The sequence below is a fragment of the Rhipicephalus microplus genome, chromosome 3 (genome assembly GCF_043290135.1).
Source record: "Rhipicephalus microplus isolate Deutch F79 chromosome 3, USDA_Rmic, whole genome shotgun sequence".
NCBI classification, from domain to species: Eukaryota; Metazoa; Arthropoda; class Arachnida; order Ixodida; family Ixodidae; genus Rhipicephalus; species Rhipicephalus microplus.
Genome location: NC_134702.1, coordinates 123,790,741 through 123,810,527, shown reverse-complemented (window position 1 = coordinate 123,810,527; position 19,787 = coordinate 123,790,741). Strand labels below are relative to the sequence as shown.

Below are 19,787 nucleotides of genomic sequence, written 5' to 3'. Positions count from 1 at the left end.
GTGACGTCGCATTGCCGTTGCTACAGATGCTCCGCTCCACTCCACGCGCTGTTGCTAGGGGAGAAGAGGAGGCGCACCGCGGATGGTGGATTCAGGGTCGTTTATAAAGTGGATTCGCTTTTAAAGCGTCTTTTTTGTTATGCATTTTCGATACACTTTTCTTCATCCTCTCAATAAATTCTCCATCTGCCGCTCATACTAACCATCTGGCCGCTGCTTCTCATCTACATATCCACCTTCAGCGCGACATGGCGTAATTTTTGTACATATTTATCACGTTTGAATGAAATATACAGTATGACGTACACACAAAAGTAACCAAATAAAATGTGATATGCATACTATAATCCCATGGCAAGCCGACAGCATCTCGGAGAAGGCGAAGAAGGTTTATCGCAGCTGCTCCACGTGTTCGAGCCAGCACGGGAGAAGACGATGCCAGCAAGAACGACTGCGTCTCTGGACGTCCATGTCAGAGCAGGGATAAATAAATTACGTAGGAAACCGAACGCCGCACTTCTTTCTACAAGTGGTCACCCGGACTTCGAGCAGCACCGCGCACCTACTCGACCTTTTGACAACGCACTTAACATCATAGCCAACTCTGCTTGTTCAGCCCTGTTCATTTCGGCTGACCATGGACACCACACCCAACAGCGACGCCACGCCGAGTCCCACGGTACCTGACGCTGTCGTCGCTACCCTCAGGCTTGCGGAGTTTTGGCAGGTGGACTCTGAACTCTGGTTCATCAGCGTCGAGCCACTCTTCCGACGACACCGGGTAACGTCGCAACAGCGAGGTACAATTACGTCTTCGGTGCTTTACCGCGTGTTGTAATCGCCATCGTAAGAGATATTCTGCGTTCTCCAACTCTTGACAATCCCTAGGACATCCTTAAAGAAGGGCTCATACGCCGGACAACTGAGTCGGAACAGCGTAGGCTGCAGCAGCTACTCACCTCGGAAGAATTCAGTGACCGAACGCCTACCGTGCTTCTGCGTCGCATGCGACACTTGATTGGGGACCACTCTGCCGCATTGGATGCATCCATTGTACGCGAACTCTTCTTACAGCGACTGACAAATCAGGTGCGGATAATTTTGAGCGTATCGCTCGAATCACTAGCGAGGATGGCGGACAAGATTATGAATATTGGTGCGCCGTCCATATCTGCGATCGAGAGACCATGGGAATCTACCCTCTCTGCACCAGTTCGCGACGACTGCTTGGACCGCCTTCTTCAAGTTAAAGAAGAGGTCAAGCACAAGGTCACTGAACTGAGCATGCTCAAGGTAGACCACCGCCACAACGCGTCACGACAACGATGCCAAAGCCACGACAGATCGCCAAGTCTGCCTCGGGGCGTCTGCTTGTACCACAATCAATACGGAGCTCGAGCTCGTCAGTGCAAAAAGCCATGCCAGTTAGCGGGAAACGCACAGGCCACGCACTGACGGCGGCCAGTGTTTCAGACCCGACTTACAGCCGCCTATTCCACGTCACAGACCACGTCTCCAAAGTCCGCTACTTCATTGACCAGGTGTGAATTGTGTGCTATTCCTCCTTCGTTGGAGGACCGCCGACGACGCCAGACCTCGCCGCCAGTCACCGCGGTCAATGGTTCAACCATACGAACCTACGGACACAGGTCTGTTACGCTTGACATCGGCCTTAGACGCACGTTTCGGTGGATTTTCCTAATCGCTGGCGTGCGTGTACCCATCATCAGAGCGGTTTTTCTTTAGCGTTTTAAGCTTGCAGTAGACCTACGACATAGCCGTTTCAGGCATTTTGATACCCTCGTCACAGTTCAAGGCATGACATCAAATTCGCCACCCTTGCGTCTCGCGCAAGCTCATGCCAAAGTCTCCACGCCGTGGTCTACGTTTCTGCAAGAATTTTCCGACCTCTTTCGTGCTTTATCTCTTAAAGACCCGATACGCTAAAATGTCACTCATCACATAGTGACAGTAAGAGCGCCCGTGTTTGCACGTGCTCGTCGTCTCGCTCCTGACCGCTACAAGAATTCGAGCTCATGCTTGAACTCGGATACGTCCGCTCCTCTTCCGGTGCCTGGTCGTAACCGCTACACATGGTTCCCAAGCCCTCACGAGACTGGAGACCATGCGCCGACAACCGCGCCCTCAACAAAGTGACGGCACCGTACCACTATCCGATACCTCACATCCAGAACTTTACGGCGTTGCTGCATGGTTCAACGGTATTCAGCAAAATTGACTTAATAAAAGCATAATACGAACTACCTGTCGAGCCTTGCGACGTATCGAAGGCTGCCATAATAACACCTTTGGCACGTTTGAATACACGCGTATGCCCTTCGGTCTACGAAACGCAGCCCAAACCTTTCAACAGTTCGTGGACCAGGTACTTCGTGGTTTGAACTTTTGCTTCGCGTACATTGATGACATACTTGTCATCAGCACCACTGCAGAAGATCATGAACTTCTCCTGCGTCAGGTTTTCACACGACTCCGCAAACATGGACTACTCGTCGACGGACCAAAGAGCTAGTTCGGCGTTCCCTTACTGAACTTTCTCGGCTATCACGTGGTTTCGCGTGGATCTCTCCACCGGCCGCGCGTGTTTAAGCTATATTTCAGTTTCCACGACCAATAAATACGAAGAAACGTGAATTCTTCGGACTATTACCGTTGGTTTATTTCTGAATGCGCTGCCGCCTTGCAACCACTGCACGCACTTCTATCCGGTGAAACATTCCATCTTCTGGACGGGTGATGCAGAAACAGCTTTCAGTTCCATCAAGGAAGCTATGGCTCACGCAACGCCCCTCGCGCATCCAAAGAGCGACGCCATCACGTCACTCACAATGGACGCCTCGGACGTCGCCATAGGAGCAGTCTTGCAGCAGTTGGTCATCGGAGTTTGGCAGCCGGTCGCTTTTTTCTCACGGAAGCTCTCACAGACCGAGTGTCGTTATAGTACATTCGGTCGCGAACTGCTCCTGGCCTATTCGGCTGTGAAGAACTTTCGACACATTCTAGAAGGTCGGCTGTTACATATCCTCACCGACCACAAGACGCTTACGGGTCAATCGACTGCTACCAACTCTGCTCACACCCCAGTTGAGATCCGCCAGCTTGCCTATAAATCGGAGTTCACAATTGATATCCAGCACAACAGTGGCAAAGACAACCCCGTTGCTGACGCGTTTTCCAGATTAGAAATCAACGCAACTAGGAATGACCACCCGCCAGTTGATTTAGCAGTCATGGTTACTGCACAACAGGACGACAGCGAACATCAGGTGTTGCAACTCCAAGAGAATTTCCTCAAAAGCAAAGATGTCCAACTTCCAGGCTGCGAGATTTCTCTCCTTTGCGACCCCTCTACCGGTTCTCCTGGCCCTTACGTCCAGGACCATTTCGCCGCAGAATCTTCGAAGCTATGCATTCCTTGTCGCACCACGGCATACGTGCGACTCAGCGCCTCATCACAGGGTGACAACTATGGCCACGAATGAACATCGACGTCCGCCGATAGACACGTGCTGGTCTAAAATGCCAGCTAACCAATGTCCACAGCTACACGGTCAGCCCACTGGGTGCCTTGATGCCTCCCGACTCGCGTTTCAGTCACGTGCACCTGAACCTCGTAGGCCCTTTGCCCCCATCGCAAAACAGCCGGTATATGCTAACCTGTGTAGAATGGTTCACGCGGTGGCCAGAGCCACTACCTCTGGCCGACATCACGGCAGAGTCAGTGACCCGCGGACTCATCACGGTGTGGATAAACCGCTACGGAGTTCCCGAGACCATTAGAACGAATCGAGGTCGTCAATTTGACTATGCGCTCTTCCGCACCTTGTCCCGAATGCTTGGTGTCAAACACATCAGGACGATGACCTATTACCCAATGTCGATTGACATGGTTGAGCGAATTCAGTGCCAACTCTAATCTTCGCTCATGGCTTTGCAATCGTTGATACCCTAGAAAAAGCGACTACCATTCGTCCTCCTCGCCCTGCACAGCACGACACGTACGGTGTCGCTCAGCTCCTCAGCTGAGCTCGTACTTGGCACTTCCCTAAGGCTTCCTGGACAGTTTTTTTGACACGTCACCGGTATCACCATTCGACGTAGCTGATTATGCCAGTCGCCTCAGGAATGCCATGAGAGATGTGTCACCTATTCCTGCACGTCACCACTCACGCCGAAGTTTCATGAGTCATGCGCTCTGCGACTGCACCCCTGTCTTCGTACGACATAACGCAATTAGACCACCACTGCGACCTCTTTACGACAGACCCCTTAAGGTCGTCAAGCGTGGCCCGAAGCCTTTCGTTTTGTTGTTTAATGAACGCGAAGACAGTTTCTGCATTGACCGCATAAAGCCAGCTTTTCTCGACATTGGTGCCATTCTTGAAGACTACAAACCATCCACGATAACCAGACGAACGCGCTTCGCAATAGCAGAACCTACAAACTGCTCACAGGGTTCGCTCTTTCGCGCACGGGCGACCTCGCTAGGGGGGGGGGGGGGGCGGGGCGGGGCTTTGGCAAGCCGTCAGCGTCTCGGAGAAGATAAAGAAGTTGTGCTGCAGCTGCTCCGCGTACTCGAGCCAGCACGAGAGAAGACGACGCCAGCAAGAACGGCAGTGTCTGTGGACGTCCATGCCAGAGCAGGCATAAATAAATGATGTAGCAAACCAAACACCGCACGTCTTCCTACAACTCTGTAGCGTAGGGCTAGTGGTGGCCAGCCGGCTAATGAAAAAGATGACGAGCGCCGGTGACTCGTGCGCTCGCAGAGCTAGAACGTTCGATACTTCTAGCTGGCTGAACACCACGGCCGCTGCTCTACCTCGGAAGCTCGCTTCCTTCTGTACGTCTCGTAATTTCATTTAACCTTCGACGATGGCACTTCTACGTCGGAGGCCGTCACGTCGCTACAAATGGTGACCATGGACACACGAACAAGCGACCGGAGTTGCACTACTGCCACCAAGCTCCGCGGCCATGTTCCAGTCAGCGCAAGAGTGGCCACCCCAATTCGACCCACCACTCCCGACATTACGGACCTGACACCTGGAGTCGTTGTTCGAGCAGTTTGCGGCGGCATTGTATCACAACGGAATTTGGATCCAAGAGTTCATGCACGAGGTGTTAGAATATCATCTTCCACATAACCTCAAACGACACGTTACGTATTTCCCCTGGAGCCCTCTCCCGTACGATGAGTTGCGAGATGCCGTCCTCAAGTTTTACGGCCTCAAACGTGCTCCTCCTCCCACTAGTGACACAACGGCATCTGGCTCATTACTTTTCAGGACGGCTCCCGAACCACAGCCACTCCAAACACTTTCTCTACCGACAACAACTGGCCACACAAGTAACAGATACCAACCTTCCACATTAATCGACCTGGTGTTCGATAAACCCACGACCCCGGAGTTCCGCATTCTGCCTCCGGTTTGCCGGTTATGCCAACAAAGGCATGACCACTTCTCTCCGTCGCAGATTCGACACCGGCTGCTGCCCCGTGCACCATCACATTCGCTGTGGTAACCTGGTCGGCTGAACTGTCTGTCCCGGGCAATTCGACAACCTCAGCTGGGCCAGCTGACCTTCTTGCATACTCCCCGCCTGTCCCGCCACCTGTGCAGACCCGCGACATCACTCACAATATGGACCCAGAGCCCGCTGTGACACTGCACGCCATCAGTTTCCCCGGCACAACGGTGCCTGCTGCTCGAAACCTCGTGGACTGCCGGCACCTACTAGCATCATCCTCAATGTATTCCACAGAAGTTCAAGCCCGTGAGCATGTACGGCTGAACGCGCATGATGCTGCGACGATGTCAGGAAATCCCTAGGACCGCACGCCTGGCTCACTGAAGGTGGAGCACACCGTGCATGCCCCAACAGTAGCGCAAGTAATCCCTCCGCCCACCACTCCGTACGCGTGCTCGAGCATTTCAACGTCGTCGACGGTCCTTGACAACTCTGAAGCCAAAGACCCGCCGTTCAATCTCGCGCCACCCAACATCGGCTCTCGCTCGAACAACGCGATGACTTATCGGCGTACTACTACGCGTTACACGTCGTCAAAGGCCGGGAAAACCTATCTATCAGTGCCCTCTGAGCCTGCTCGTCACCGCGCTAAGCCATGTCGCGCTTCGTCGGTCCAAAGCGCACGACTTCTAACTTGTCTACACCCTACTCAGCAGAGCAGGCGGTACCCACAGCTGGTAATTAATGTGCCACCGGAAGTGACGGTACCAGCACCGTCAACACGCTACCAGGGTTTACCGCACTCCCTATCGACGTTCCCACCAGCACTAGCAAGGACGTACAACTAGACCCACTGGACTGACCGTATTACGCGCATGCTACAATCCATATTTTAAGTATCAGTGCCCGAGTGCGCGCGACAACCGACCGCACCGAAACGGTCCGAGTGTGATCTCGGCCCTTGGCCATTTTTCACCTTGTCGTTGGTAAATGCCAAATGGGTCCCTTCACCCCAACTTTCACCCGCTCCTTCCAACAGCGTACCTGCGTCGCCACCCTCGTCCGCTGCGCAATTCCCAGTGTCGCCCGCCAGAAACCCACTGATTTCCGATAGTCCCTCCCGTTGACGACCTGGACTGCTCACGGACCCTTCGATTCGCGGCCCGGACACTCTTGTACATTTTGTCCATTTTTTTATCACGTAACACGCTAGGCGGGGAGCCCTTGTAGCGTAGTGCTAGTGGCGGCCAGCCGGCTAATGAAAAAAATGACGAGCGCTGGTGGCTCGTGGCACGCGGAGCTAGATTGTTTGATGCTTCTAGCTGGTTGAACGCCAACGCCTCTGTTCTACTTCGACAGCTCGCTTCCTCCAGTACGTCTCGTCATTTCACTTAACCTGTGATGGTGGCACGTCTACGTCGGACGCCTCCACGGTACTACAACTCTTTTTAATGTTGCAGATTCAGTCGATTTCTATTGCCCCAAAACAAAGCTAGGCAATGGTAGCACTAGACATCAATTCCTTATTGTCGACTAAAACAGCAAGACCTTCGAGAAATTTCATCTGGAAAAAGTCAATAACAATCTAAATATAATTCTTTTTTTTTCTTCTCTGTTTCTTGGCCCATCCTAGGGTGCTGAAAATGTCGTAACATAGACCAAGGTTGGTTTTTTTTTTCAAGTTTATCACTTTGTTTTAGTGCACATGCGCCGCCTACAGACAAATATCAAAATTTTCGGTAATAACATGCTTCGTGTAGATTTCCATCAAAATATTTGATGCATTCGATCTACATCCTCTTTTTCTAAACAAATTCCAGCAGATGGTGCAATTTACTGAATGTACTCACACCTTAAAAAGTGAAAAATAGCTGCTGCAGGAAAGTATAAAACAAAACTCACGGTACTCAGTAATACGAAAAACGCTTTTGTTGAAGCAATGCATGAGACAATCTATTTGTAGCGAGGTTTCTTGGTGCCTACTTTGCCACCATATTTGTGAAGTTCAAGTGGCACTGCCAAAAATCATTGGTAATAAAAGTAGTATGGAAAAGAACTGAACAAACTTATTTTTTAACGTGTGTAGTTCTTTCTCATTTTGTAAGGGAAATTGAGTTTGGCCGAGTGCTAAGGTTGACACAGTTGTTGTTGGATGACCCATGCTTAACACTTAAGAGAGTTTATATATATTTGTGCTACGATATGATATAGAAATGTTCCAAGGTGTGGCGGCGAAATATAAATGACGTCCCTCATGGTGCTCCTTATGGTGCGTGCGCTTAGGTTCGATGTAGAGAACGACGTAACTAATAGAGAAGTTAATGGTGACCGGTACTCGCAGTGAACAGTTTTTCCCTTTGCCTAACCTTTTCTTTTTTTCACTGTAAGAGTAGTTGAACCCCTGTAGACGGCTAGTTGTTGTTCAATACATTGTGAAAGGTTACTTAGTTGGTAGTATTGTCTCGATTAAATCAGCGACGCACTAACCATTGCATTCAGTGATATTATATTACTAACCAAGAGCCTATTTCACTAAGTTGCATTTTACTTCATTAGCTATCCACGAGGTTGGCGCTTTGTCCAACATGTAAATTGTTGATATTTAGTTTCTGATTATACCATCCTTTTTTGTTTCTCGGTGAAATAGATCTTTAGCTTTTACATTAGCGTGGTTGTCTACGCTAATATCCCGGCATATCAATGCACTTACACCTAAAGTTGCGGCTTCTGTTGTCGCTAAGAGCGATAGGGAACAAATCGCGTTTTGTTTCAGCGTGTTCTGTATTCACAACGCAAGTCTGAAAGTCAATCTCCAAGACTCATGTGTGATCGGGTTACTTTATGCGCAGAGAGAGCGCTCTTTGGTTTGAGGAGCACATATTAGTTTTGTTGTTTTACAGAGGGCAGATACTCGAAAATACTTTTACAATGATTGTAGATTCATTGCTATAGCGATCAATCATTGGTGCATTGGGCAAAAATTCAACTTTTTATTACCCCTGGCTTGGTATTGCAGGTAATAGGCCACGAGCTCATGCACGCATTTGACGTAACAAACGTGGGAGACGCGTTGTCGAAATCAGAAGAGATGAAAAGAGAATACACTAAAAGGGCTCTTTGCTTGCGGAGATCACATAGATCGGTTGTAAGTATGAACCCTCCTTCTTTTGTTCTTTACACGCAAGTGCACTCACGCTGTGTTTCAACTCTTACAAAGCATGATTTTAAGACAGAGAAAAAAATGGATCGGAAGCAAACGAAGCTCACATTGTTTCCAATACACTTGGCTAGCCACCACTAATTTTATGCTCCTAATGTTCAATGAATTTGTCCTAATTATACTCCAATACACAAGTACTTACGAAAAATTTAATATTATGACAGCATCTTAAAATACGTCTCATTGCACTATTTCGAGAAAAGAGCTACACATGCTGTTCTGCAACAGTAACTCATTACTACACTTCGAAATTCCATGAGGCCCTCTTGGAAATTGTTCTTTTTATACGTTTGTTTCTCGCTACGCACAGAACTGTAGCACTCATTGGTGACTCATTTTTGGCTTATAACATTGCCCAATTTCGGCTAATGTCCACATATTGAAACATTCTCGCAACATTAGGAGCAACATCGCCATCAACTGAAGAAACATTTTTAAAAGATTCTGCAGTATCTTGGCAACCTTTATGTAACATCACTGCAGCGTGCCTCAATACTGATGCTATGTTTCTGCGATGCCGCTTGGAAGTTCCTGCAACACATGGGCAACATTACTGCAAATAAAGTGTGGAATGTGGCAACGTTGGCACACTATGACATTGTGTACTTTGTGACGTTGTGTACTGTGACAATGTGTGACATTATGACAACACTGTGTAGTTGAGTATCAACAACATTGAGCAACTTTTGAAGAACATATTGTTACGGTGCTACAAATAGTAACAAGGCAGCCACTATGCGTGCGCAACATTTGGGTAACCTTTCAGCCACTTAGCCGCAACAGATTTCATTATTGGTATAACTTTGTTGCTAGGCAACTTGAATGCTTGGATAATATTGAGAAAACCTCCGAATAGCTTGCCGAATATCACAAAACTCACCACAATTCCCTCGAGGCATTCCTGAGTGATCACGACTCCCTTTTCATACTCTCTGGTTCCTCAAGCAGAAGCGTCGCAGTTATGTTACGTCTGCAGAAAGAGCGAGTGGCATCAACTACGATTTAAACTTAGCCTCTTCCTACATAAATCTAAACTCGTAGACTTGATTGCAGTTTTTTTTGTTTGTTTGATGGCTTCTCGCATGTACGCTACAATGCTTCCGACTCATGTTCTGCTGATGTTTCTTCTGGCGTTCTCCAGGATACAGTTCATTGCACTCTTCCTACTTTATATGCATGGATTTCCACAAGGTGTAACCACTAAGGTGTGCTACTATACCGATAATTGAGTTTTTTACCACACTTTGTTTACTCCACTCTAGACCACAATGTTTTTAACTATGCGTTCTCACGCATTTGTTCATGGTAAAATGTCTAGAAAATGAGTTGTATTCGCAATGCCCATTAACTATAGATGGCGCACTGTATGTTCCAAGATAGCATCTGGAGGAGGGTAGACCTGATTGCAGTCTTGAGAACAGATAATACGTGCGAAAGTGCGGACCGTGCCTTCTTCACCAGATAAAGCCATGAGTTGCACTGAAAATGTGTGAGACCAAAATACATTTTGATACCATGAAAGCTCGCTACCTAATTAGTTGCAGTGTTGAAAAAGGTTAAATTTGAGGTCCTTTACCATGCATGAACGATTCCTCACAAACTTTCGCGCGTGCACCAGAAAACTACATGAACTAAAACTGACTTATGAACTAAACGGCGTTCTGAAGTAGTGGGTATAGCGAACCTGCCTGACGCATTTGCCGCTGTAGGCCACAAGCGAGTAGCGACAGCTCAGCTGCAAGGAACTGAACGTCAAGCGGGTCCATGGATGCAATAACGCAGCCGTGGTGACAACGGGCGCTTTACTTAAAGGTTACATGTTCAGTTACTGCCCCCGGCAAATTATCTTTTGTCCACATTTTTTTCTTCACAATTGCATTACAATTACTTTTTTTAGCATTTCCTATGATTTCTTTAGCATAATTGTCTGTCAGTTTTCATTCACATGTAGCCTAGCCATCTGAGCGCACACTCGCGCCTAACCGACATCATCTTCATTTTGTTATTCGATCACTGTTAGGTGATAATAGGTGCAGAACACGTCAACTATTACTACGTAGGAAATTTGAACGAATAAAGAGGAAGCCAGAGTGCAAAACTGAAAAAATAGGAACCAAAATAGGAATATATATGTATACTTAAGGGCTTGTTTTTCCGTGTTTAACACAATATTATTGAGACAATAATGCTACGGAAAGTAAAGAGTAAGTTATTAGATCAGATTGTAATGGTAAAGAAATGTGGGTGAAAGATAACTTGCCGTGGGCAGGAAGCGAACCTGCGACCTTCGAATAACACGTTTGATGCATAACCACTGAGCTACCACGGCGGCTACTCCCCCCCCCCCCCGCCACTTCATTGGGTATATATGTGAATTTAAACGCGGAAGTGTCAGTCAGCTTCACTAGCAGCCATGGCAGCGAGTGTGGTACACTCTTTATGAGCCTGCTTGGCATCACGTAGCACGTGAACTTATTACGAGCTGGCATCTTGTATACACCCTAAACGCACCAAATCTGCAAGTACGAGGCCTTCGTTTATTACTAGGGAAAAAATTTATACTTACGGGCTCGTTTTTCCGTGTTTGACACAATATTAATGTAATCTAACATACAATAGAGCCAAGAACAGTATAGGGGAAGTTATTAGACCGAATTGTAATGTAAATGTGAAGAAAGAAAAGTGGGTGAAATGATGATTTGCCTTAGGCATAAACCCAACCGGTGACCTTCAAATAACGTTTTGGATGCTCTACCACTGAATCACCATGGCGGCTATACCTCACCCACTTCATTGGGTATATATGTGAATTTAAACGTGGGAGTGTCAATCAGCGCCACTAGTAGCCATGGCGGCCAGTGTAGTAAGTTCTTTATGAGCCTGTTTGGCTTCACGTAGCACGTGAGCTTATTACTAGCTGGCAGCTTACCAATAGTCCCTCGTATACAACACAAAGGCACCAGGGCTGCCAGTACGAGACCATCGTTATTGAATAGGGAAAGAAAGGCCCCGTTGCCGCATTTTCATATTTACATTACAATTCATCCTAATAGCTTCCCCTATACTTTCCCTGGCATTTTGTCTGTTAGAGCTTTATATATATATATATATATATATATATATATATATATATATATATATATATATATATATATATATATATATATATATATATATATATATATATATATATAGGCAAGCATGGTGGTTGAGTGGCCGTAGCGTTGCATATAGGGAAGTAGATCCTCCGTGAGCGGTCACAACGTGGTTTATTTCGACGTTTCGGCCTAGAGTCTGGCCTTCAACACGATTGAAGGTACAGTTTGTTGGTGCTCAGCTTTATACAATCTCAAATTAGAAGGAAATAGGGAAAAAGACAGAAAAAAAAAGAAGAAAGAAGAAAAGGAAAAGAAAAAAGAAAGAAGAAAGAAAAAAAGAAAAAAAAGAATATAAGGTGGACTCCCCCCGGGCACCCTCTTCCACTCTTCCTCCCACTTTCCCCTCCATCTCTCTCTCCTTTTTCCCTTTCACCTTTCTGTTGTCAGCGGTGCCTGTATGCTTCCTTTCACTAACGCCTTCTTCCCGACCAGACGGCGCCTACTGGCTCTGGCGGTTCGGTGTGGGGCAAAAAGAGCTTTTTTTAGAAGTGTAAGCCTTTAACTACTCAGCGCCCCGTCGAAATTTCGTCGTAGAAAGAGGAGTGCCGCGTATTGCGGCAGAGGCTGGTAAGCGGGCGCAATGCGAATTCCTTGCCCGCTTCTGGATTACGCGTGCAGTAGGGGCCTCCCGACTGTGCACAGGGTTGCTGTTGGGCGTGTCGTGCTTCGCACAATTGATTGGGTAGTAAAGTAAAAACAGAAAACAGACGATAGCTGTACTTAGGAAGAGTAGTTACACTTGGAATTGTTTTGACTTGTCCAGTGCCCATTGCAGCTGCAGTGCCGTGAACTCAGTTACTATTTTCATTATGGCCATTATTGTTTTCTAATGCTTTAATTGCTGCAAGTGTACCAGGATTCACATTTATTCCTCTATCGACAGTGTTAAATCGGTGGATAAGGTGTCACTCTCGTTGTTCACTTCCTCGCTTTGATTTAAATCCCGTCTCTAAGAGCGTTACTCATAGTTTGTCGATTGCATGGTCGGCAAGATTAAGATGTTTTGATAGGGGTAGATTTGGGGCTGATTTCGCATGGGCTATTTGATTATTGAAGCGAATTCTAAATGGTGTTGCTGTTTGTCCGATGTACTGCATACTACACACGTTGCATTCGAGTAGGTATATCACTTTAGAGGAATCACACGTTAGGTTTTCTGGTATGTTAATCGAAAACTTGGATTGTGTGCTGGTTGCTTTGTGTGTTTCTCGCATCGCCCTACATACAAGACATCGTGACTTTAAACAAGGTCGGCATGAATTACTGGGGAATGAGGTATTGATTTATTGATTTGAGAGTGGGCAAGTGTGTCTTTGAGGTTGCGTGGTCGTCGGTAAACGACGCCTGGAGCGAATGGTAATGCGCGTTTCAGACGTTCACTTTGTTCCAGATTGTTGTAATGCCGTTTAAGAATTTCGTTTACATTGGGGAAATTTGTGCTGTAAGTCAAGCAGAGGTTTGTTTGTTGTGGGTATTCTTGCGGTGGTCGCTTCATAAGTGAGTCATCACGCTTCAGTTTTCTCGCTTTTTGAATAGCGTCATCAATTACATGTGGGGGGGTATTTTTGTTTCTCGAGCATAAGTTTTAGCCTCTGTTAGCTCGTGTCAAAACCAGCGTCTCTTGAGCAGATTCGCTTAAACCGGTGAGCCTGGCTGTATGGGATACTGTTTTTACAGTGGCGCAGGTGATCGCTATGGTAATGGAGGTATTGTTGTCGATCCGTTGGTTTGCGATATAGGGTTGTAGAGAGCTTGTCCTCTTCTATCGTTATGGTGACATCAATAAAATTTACGGTTACTTGCGAGTATGTGTATGTGAAGTGCATGTTCGGATGTACAGCATTGTAAGTGTCGATAAAGCTTAGAAGTTCGTCCTCGCTGTGGGTCCAAATAAGAAAGATGTCGTCTGTGTATCTTCTGTATAACAGTGGTTTCAAGGAACCTTATGCAAGAAATTCCGATTCTAGCTTTCCCATAAATATGTTGGCATAATTGGTGCCCATTTTGGTGTTGGCCATTTTGGTGCCCATAGCGGTCCCGCTGATTTGTCGAAAATACTCTTGGTTAAACTCGAATTAATTTAATTTGAGGACCATCCTCGTCAAAGTTGTCAAAGTTGCGATGGCAGAGAAATATGAGGTGTTAGATTGTCTGTGGTTTGTGTACATGTTTTGTAATGCAGTGATGCCGTCATCGTGAGGAATATTTGTATACAATGAAGAGACATCAAGAGTAACGAAGTACGAGTTTTCGGCACACACAGACCTGCAATATCTCGAAGAAAACGTGTGGCGTCTTATGTACGACGTGAGGGTGCATGGAATGTGTCTTATTAGTTTGTCCACGTATCCTGATATGGGTTCAGTTATTGTACCGATGCCTGATATGATTGGTCGACCTGGGTTACCGGGTTTATGAATTTTGGGGAGGATGTAGAAGCTACCTGGACGAGGGTATGCTGCTCGCATCAATTTGCGGTCAGTGTTGGTTATCTTTTCTGCATCCAACAGTTTCTTTATTTCTGTTAATACAATACGTTTTCATTCGTCTGTCGGATCACCTGGGAGCCGTTCGTAAAATCTTGAGTAGTCTAGTTGGTGGTATGCTTCTTGTACGTAGTTGGTTGTATTAAGGACTACAATTGCTCCTCCTTTGTCAGCGGGTTTTATTGTTATGTCTATACTAGATTACAGATTTCTCATACTCATTTTTTTTCAGATTTTGTCAAGTTTTCTCGGTTTGCTTTCTGTCTGTGGTATTCGTGTGCTATATCTTTTTGTACTACGCTGATATAAAGGTCCAAGCACTTGTCTCGATTACTGTTCGGTGTCCAATCATTTGTTTTACTTCGATGAATTGTTTCGTGGTTAGCAGGCCTGTCCAAGAAATATTCGAGCAACCTTAAGCTTCTAGCGAAGATGTCGAGGTCTCGGAGCAAGTGGAATTCATCGAAAAATTTTGTGGTCATGCAGGAGCTTATTCCTTTAGATAGCAGTTTTTCTTCGTCAGGTGACAAGCTCGTGTCCGATAGGTTTACAACCAAAGTGTCACATGGTGTTTTCATAGATGGGTGCTCGCTTGTACCGTTAGTGGTTTCATGGGTGGTGGTGTTGTAGTGATAAGTAAATGTATCAGGGAACGCGGGGTTGCGCACATGGTCTCTTTTGAGTTTATGAATTTTTGTGGTCATGATGACGTGGTATTTATTCTGCTAAAATTCTGTTAATCACGTGATTTCTTTGTTCGATAAAGTGTTGTGGCGGAGACTGGTGTTGGTCATAGCAACCAGTTTCTTTATCTGCTTATCACTGTGATTTGGAGCGATTTCTATTTATTTAAGAGATGGCTCAATTAGGACATTTTTCCATGTTATTTGGTCGTGTTCGTCTAGGTTTGTAGCGGATGGATTCTATCCCGCGACCTGCGGGTCAGCAGCCGAGTACGTTAGCCACTAGACCACCACGGTGGGGAACGCGGAAGCTTCTTTTCGTCTGATTTGAGATTGTATAAAGCTGAGCACCAACAAACTGTACCTTCAATCATGATGAAGGCCAGACTCTAGGCCGAAACGTCGAACTAAACCACGTTGTGATATATATATCAAGTAGATCCTCCGTGAGAGGTCACAACGTGGTTTGTTAGTTTGTTTCGACGTTATGGCCCAGAGTCTGGCCTTCATCAGGAATGAAGGTACAGTTTGTTGGTGCTAAGCTTTATACAATCCCAAATCAAAGGGGGAGAAAGAAAGATGAAAAAACAAAAAAACGAAACAAAAAGGAAGAAAAGAAAAAGAAAGAAGAAAAGAAAAAAGAAGAAAAAGGAGAATATAAGGTGGATTCCCTCGGGCGTCTCCTTTCACTCTTCCTTGCTCTTCCCCCCATTTCTCTCCCTTTTTTCCTTTTTACCTTTAGGACGTCTGCGGTCTATGTATTTTTCCTTGCACTAACGCATTGTTCCCGACCAGAGGGCACCTCCTGGCTCTGGCGGTTCGGTGGGGGGGGGGGGGTAAAGGGGCTTTTTAAAGAAGTTTAAGCCTTTAACTAGCGTCCCGTCGACATCTCGTCGTAGAAAGAGGGGCACCGCGTATTGCCGCAAAAGCTGGCAAGCGGGTGCAATGGCAATGGGTGACCAGTAAAAGAGCGAGGGATTGTGGGATGCACCGTATGCTACGGTATTCTGGTTCGAGAAGAGTAGACAACGGCAAACCGCTTCACCGCAAGCCTCAGATTCGCGTGTTCGGTCACACGTTCATCTTCGCCCTGATAAACAATGGTCGGTTATCTAGCCGTTGGCTGCTCCAACTCGAGCGTTGGAGCAGCTAACGCTCGAGAAAAAAACAGACGACAGCTGTACTTACTAAATAACTACTCTTCCTAAGTACAGCTGTCGTCTGTTTCTGTTTTTACCTCACTATCCAATCAGTTGCGCCAAACATGGCATGCCCAACTGCAACCCTGTGCACAGTCGGGAGGCCACTACTGCACGCGTAATCCAGAAGTGGGCGAGAATTGCCATTGCCCCCGCTTGCCAGCCTCTGCGGCAATACGCGGCGCCCCTCTTTCTACGACGAAATGTCGACGGGACGTTGAGTAGTTAAAGGCTTAAACTTCTTAAAAAAGTTCTTTTTCCCACACACCGAACCAACAGAGCCTGGAGGCGCCGTCTCGTCAGGAACAATGCGTTAGTGAAAAAAAGTATACACAGACCGCAGACTATCTGAAGGTGAAAAGGAGAAAAAGGAGAGAGATGGAAGGGGGAGGGGAATGAAGAGTGAAAGGGGCGTCCGGGGGAGTCCGCCTTATATTCTCCCTTTTTTCTTTTTTCTTCCTTTTTCCTTTAGTTTTTCTGCCTCTTTCTCCCCTTCTGACTTAAGATTTTATCAAGCTGAACACCACCAAACTGTACCCTCAATCCTGTTGAAGGCCAGACTCCCCGCCGAAACGTCGAAATAAACCACGTTGTAACCGCTGACGGAGGATCTACTTGATTACTTGCAACGCTACGGCCACTCAACCAGCATGCCTGCCAATATATATATATATATATATATATATATATATATATATATATATATATATTTATATATATATGTATATATATATATATATATGGGAAAAACCGAGAGACAATTGAAACATACAAATACGGCGAGAGGGAGATTGTTGAAACTCACAGTGGCACCGGAGTTGCAGCTAGCCTGGCGCAAACGAAACGATGTGGGATATATTACTTAGAAGCCTCCTGGAAAGCCACTGACCATTGCTCTTCGAAATACCTGACACAGAGTAAATGAAAATATGCGGCTACGCCACACAATTCAATTATCTTTCTGATTTTAGAACTTCACGATAAGGCCCAGTCACAACAGGAACCTAGTGTGAATGCGCAGTTACTTCTAAAATTAAGCTAATCAAGCCGACTATGCTCTCTAAGTTGTATTGCGAGCTGCGTTTGTATAAACACTTTAATCTACTAATCAGCGTTTTCTTTCAGCTGTCTTTGAGTGGCCAGGAAGATCATCTGGATGACGAGCTGGACTCCGAAAACCTGGCAGACTTCGTGGGAGCCAGGCTTGCTTACGCGGCCTACGCCTCGTTGCCTGAAGACGTCAAGCGGATGAAGCTGGCGGGCTTCGACATGTCTCCGGAGAAACTGTTCTTCATCAACCAGTGTTCCAGGGTGTGTGCTTGGAGCAGCATACCAAAAAAACACTACGCGCCATTTCGTTCACGGTGTATAGTTCCCCTGCGAAACATGCCCGAGTTCTCCCGCGCATTTCGCTGTAAGGCCGACACGCTGATGAATCCGCGTAATAAGTGCACGTTTTGGTAGTTCACGGCACACTGTACATGCCTGTTTTTCAAACATGTCACAGTCGTGTTTGTTTTAAAGTTTAGGTGAACTATATCTAGTAATTGTTCAACTCTTCAACAAGAGCTCAAGCGTGATGCGTTTTTTATACTGTATTTAGCCAAACTTATCACACATCCAATTTGCGCGACCAAAAAACAAAACGAAAAATTCTGCAAGCTCCAATGGTACCACGTTCTCGTTCTCTTTAATACAAAAAAAAATGCGAACACACAGCGCCGCTTCTAATGTGCATGTGGTCTGCACGAACCCTACTGAAACGTTCCGTAAGATGCGGAGACCTCACATACGGAATTATTGAAATATGGAAGACGTATGATGCGGGCTCCGCATAAGACGTATGATGCGGACTCCGCATCTTATGGAAAGACGTATCATGCGGAAATTACTGAAATGTGTGCATGTTACGTCTGAATCTAGTGCAAACCATTATAATGTGTAAATTGAATAGACGTCCACATCTTGAGTACATGCAATACTGTGTACAAATCACAATATTTCTTAAATGTGCATGATGAGGGATTGAATCATCGGCATCTAGCTTACTAATTGTTGTGATGCAGAAGCAAAATTACCTTTTAAATAAAACACATTACAAAACTACTAAATTAACGTGCTAGCGATCATAAATGGTGGTTACATTGCAACACAATAATGCAGTGTTCTATGCAAGACTTAAAGAACTTATAAAGTTATTATTATCAATAGAGAAGCATTAATATACACATCAGCCCTGCTACAATCAATATGTTTTTTTATTTGTCTGTATGCTCCAGCTGTGAATAGTGACATTGCAGTTTGATCGTACACAAATGAGGTGACTGCACCGCAATTTCACGAGCTCCACCTAAGCCACAGGATGGTGGCACAATGTAACAGCAATTTTAGAACGAAATGTTTAAACATAAATAATAATCATAGCACTGTGAAAGTGTGGCGCTGTGTTTATCTCATGAATGCCTTGTGGAGATCGGCGAAATGCTGCTTGAGGCTCCGGCACCACTGTAAATTTCGAAGGTCACTGCGAAAGAACTTGTGTGTCTTTCATAGGCACCTGGAAATGAAAATAATTGGCACAAATAATGTCAGAGACACATGTTAGAACAATAGTTTACATGCACAAGAAATATAACACACAGAATGAAACTGAAAATTTAAGGCACACAATACTTCATGTTATGCATATGTGAATAATAGAAGGAATGAGTGTATAAATTAGTTCTGCCACATCAAAAAAAAACAGCATGCTTATCACAGTGAAAATAACTAGGTTGTCACGATTAGATAATCGATTATTATGTCCTTATGAAATTATGATTTAAACGCTTCCTGCACAGTAAAACTTTAGGAACTGCAAGGGAAAGCTCTCAGTGTTCATTTAATAGTGTGTGCATGTACATCTGCTGCCTTTATACTATACAGTTTGTGCACAAAATTGGCATTTTGAACAATTTTGAGAGTTAAACCTAAGCAACTTATGAAGGTTAAAATCACCATGAAAGCAAGCAGGACCAGGCAGGTGCCATTAAAAATCTGTGCAAGCCAGATAACTATAACCGAACTGCACACATATAGGGGAGCAAGAGTAACAGTAATTCGGCTGCTGACCCGCATGTCGCGGTATCAAACCCCGGCTCCATTTCCGATGGAGGCAGAAATGCTGTAGGCACGTGTGCTCAGATTTGGGTGTACGTTAAAGAACCCCAAGTGGTCGAAGTTTCCAGTGCCCTCTACTACGGTGTCTCTCATAATCATATAGTGGTTTTCGGACGTGAAACCCCACATATAAATCAAGAATAACAGAAATAAACTGCCAACAGAAAAGTTGGTTGCATGTGCTATCTGTAAGTGCTTACAGCTTACTACATACAGCCGGCTCATTCTATTTTAAATACCGATATTGAAAATAACTGCTCTATTAGGAATGTAAAAGGTAAGGTAGAACTGAACGACTCTACAAAAAGTGACCCTATTATGACATCACGTTTTCTTATAACAAAATTGACTAAGACTCTCAAATATCATTATGCAAGGAAAAAATCTTC

General features: G+C 45.7%; 1 protein-coding gene across 1 annotated transcript; it reads left to right on the top strand.

The window, feature by feature from the left end:
* The first annotated feature begins 637 nt into the window (after positions 1-637).
* Positions 638-1,455, top strand: LOC142802939 (uncharacterized). The gene is made up of 2 exons (XM_075888023.1): positions 638-781; positions 889-1,455. The coding sequence occupies exons 1-2, from the start codon at positions 638-640 to the stop codon at positions 1,453-1,455; spliced, it is 711 nt and encodes a 236-aa protein (XP_075744138.1).
* Positions 1,456-19,787: the final 18,332 nt, after the last annotated feature.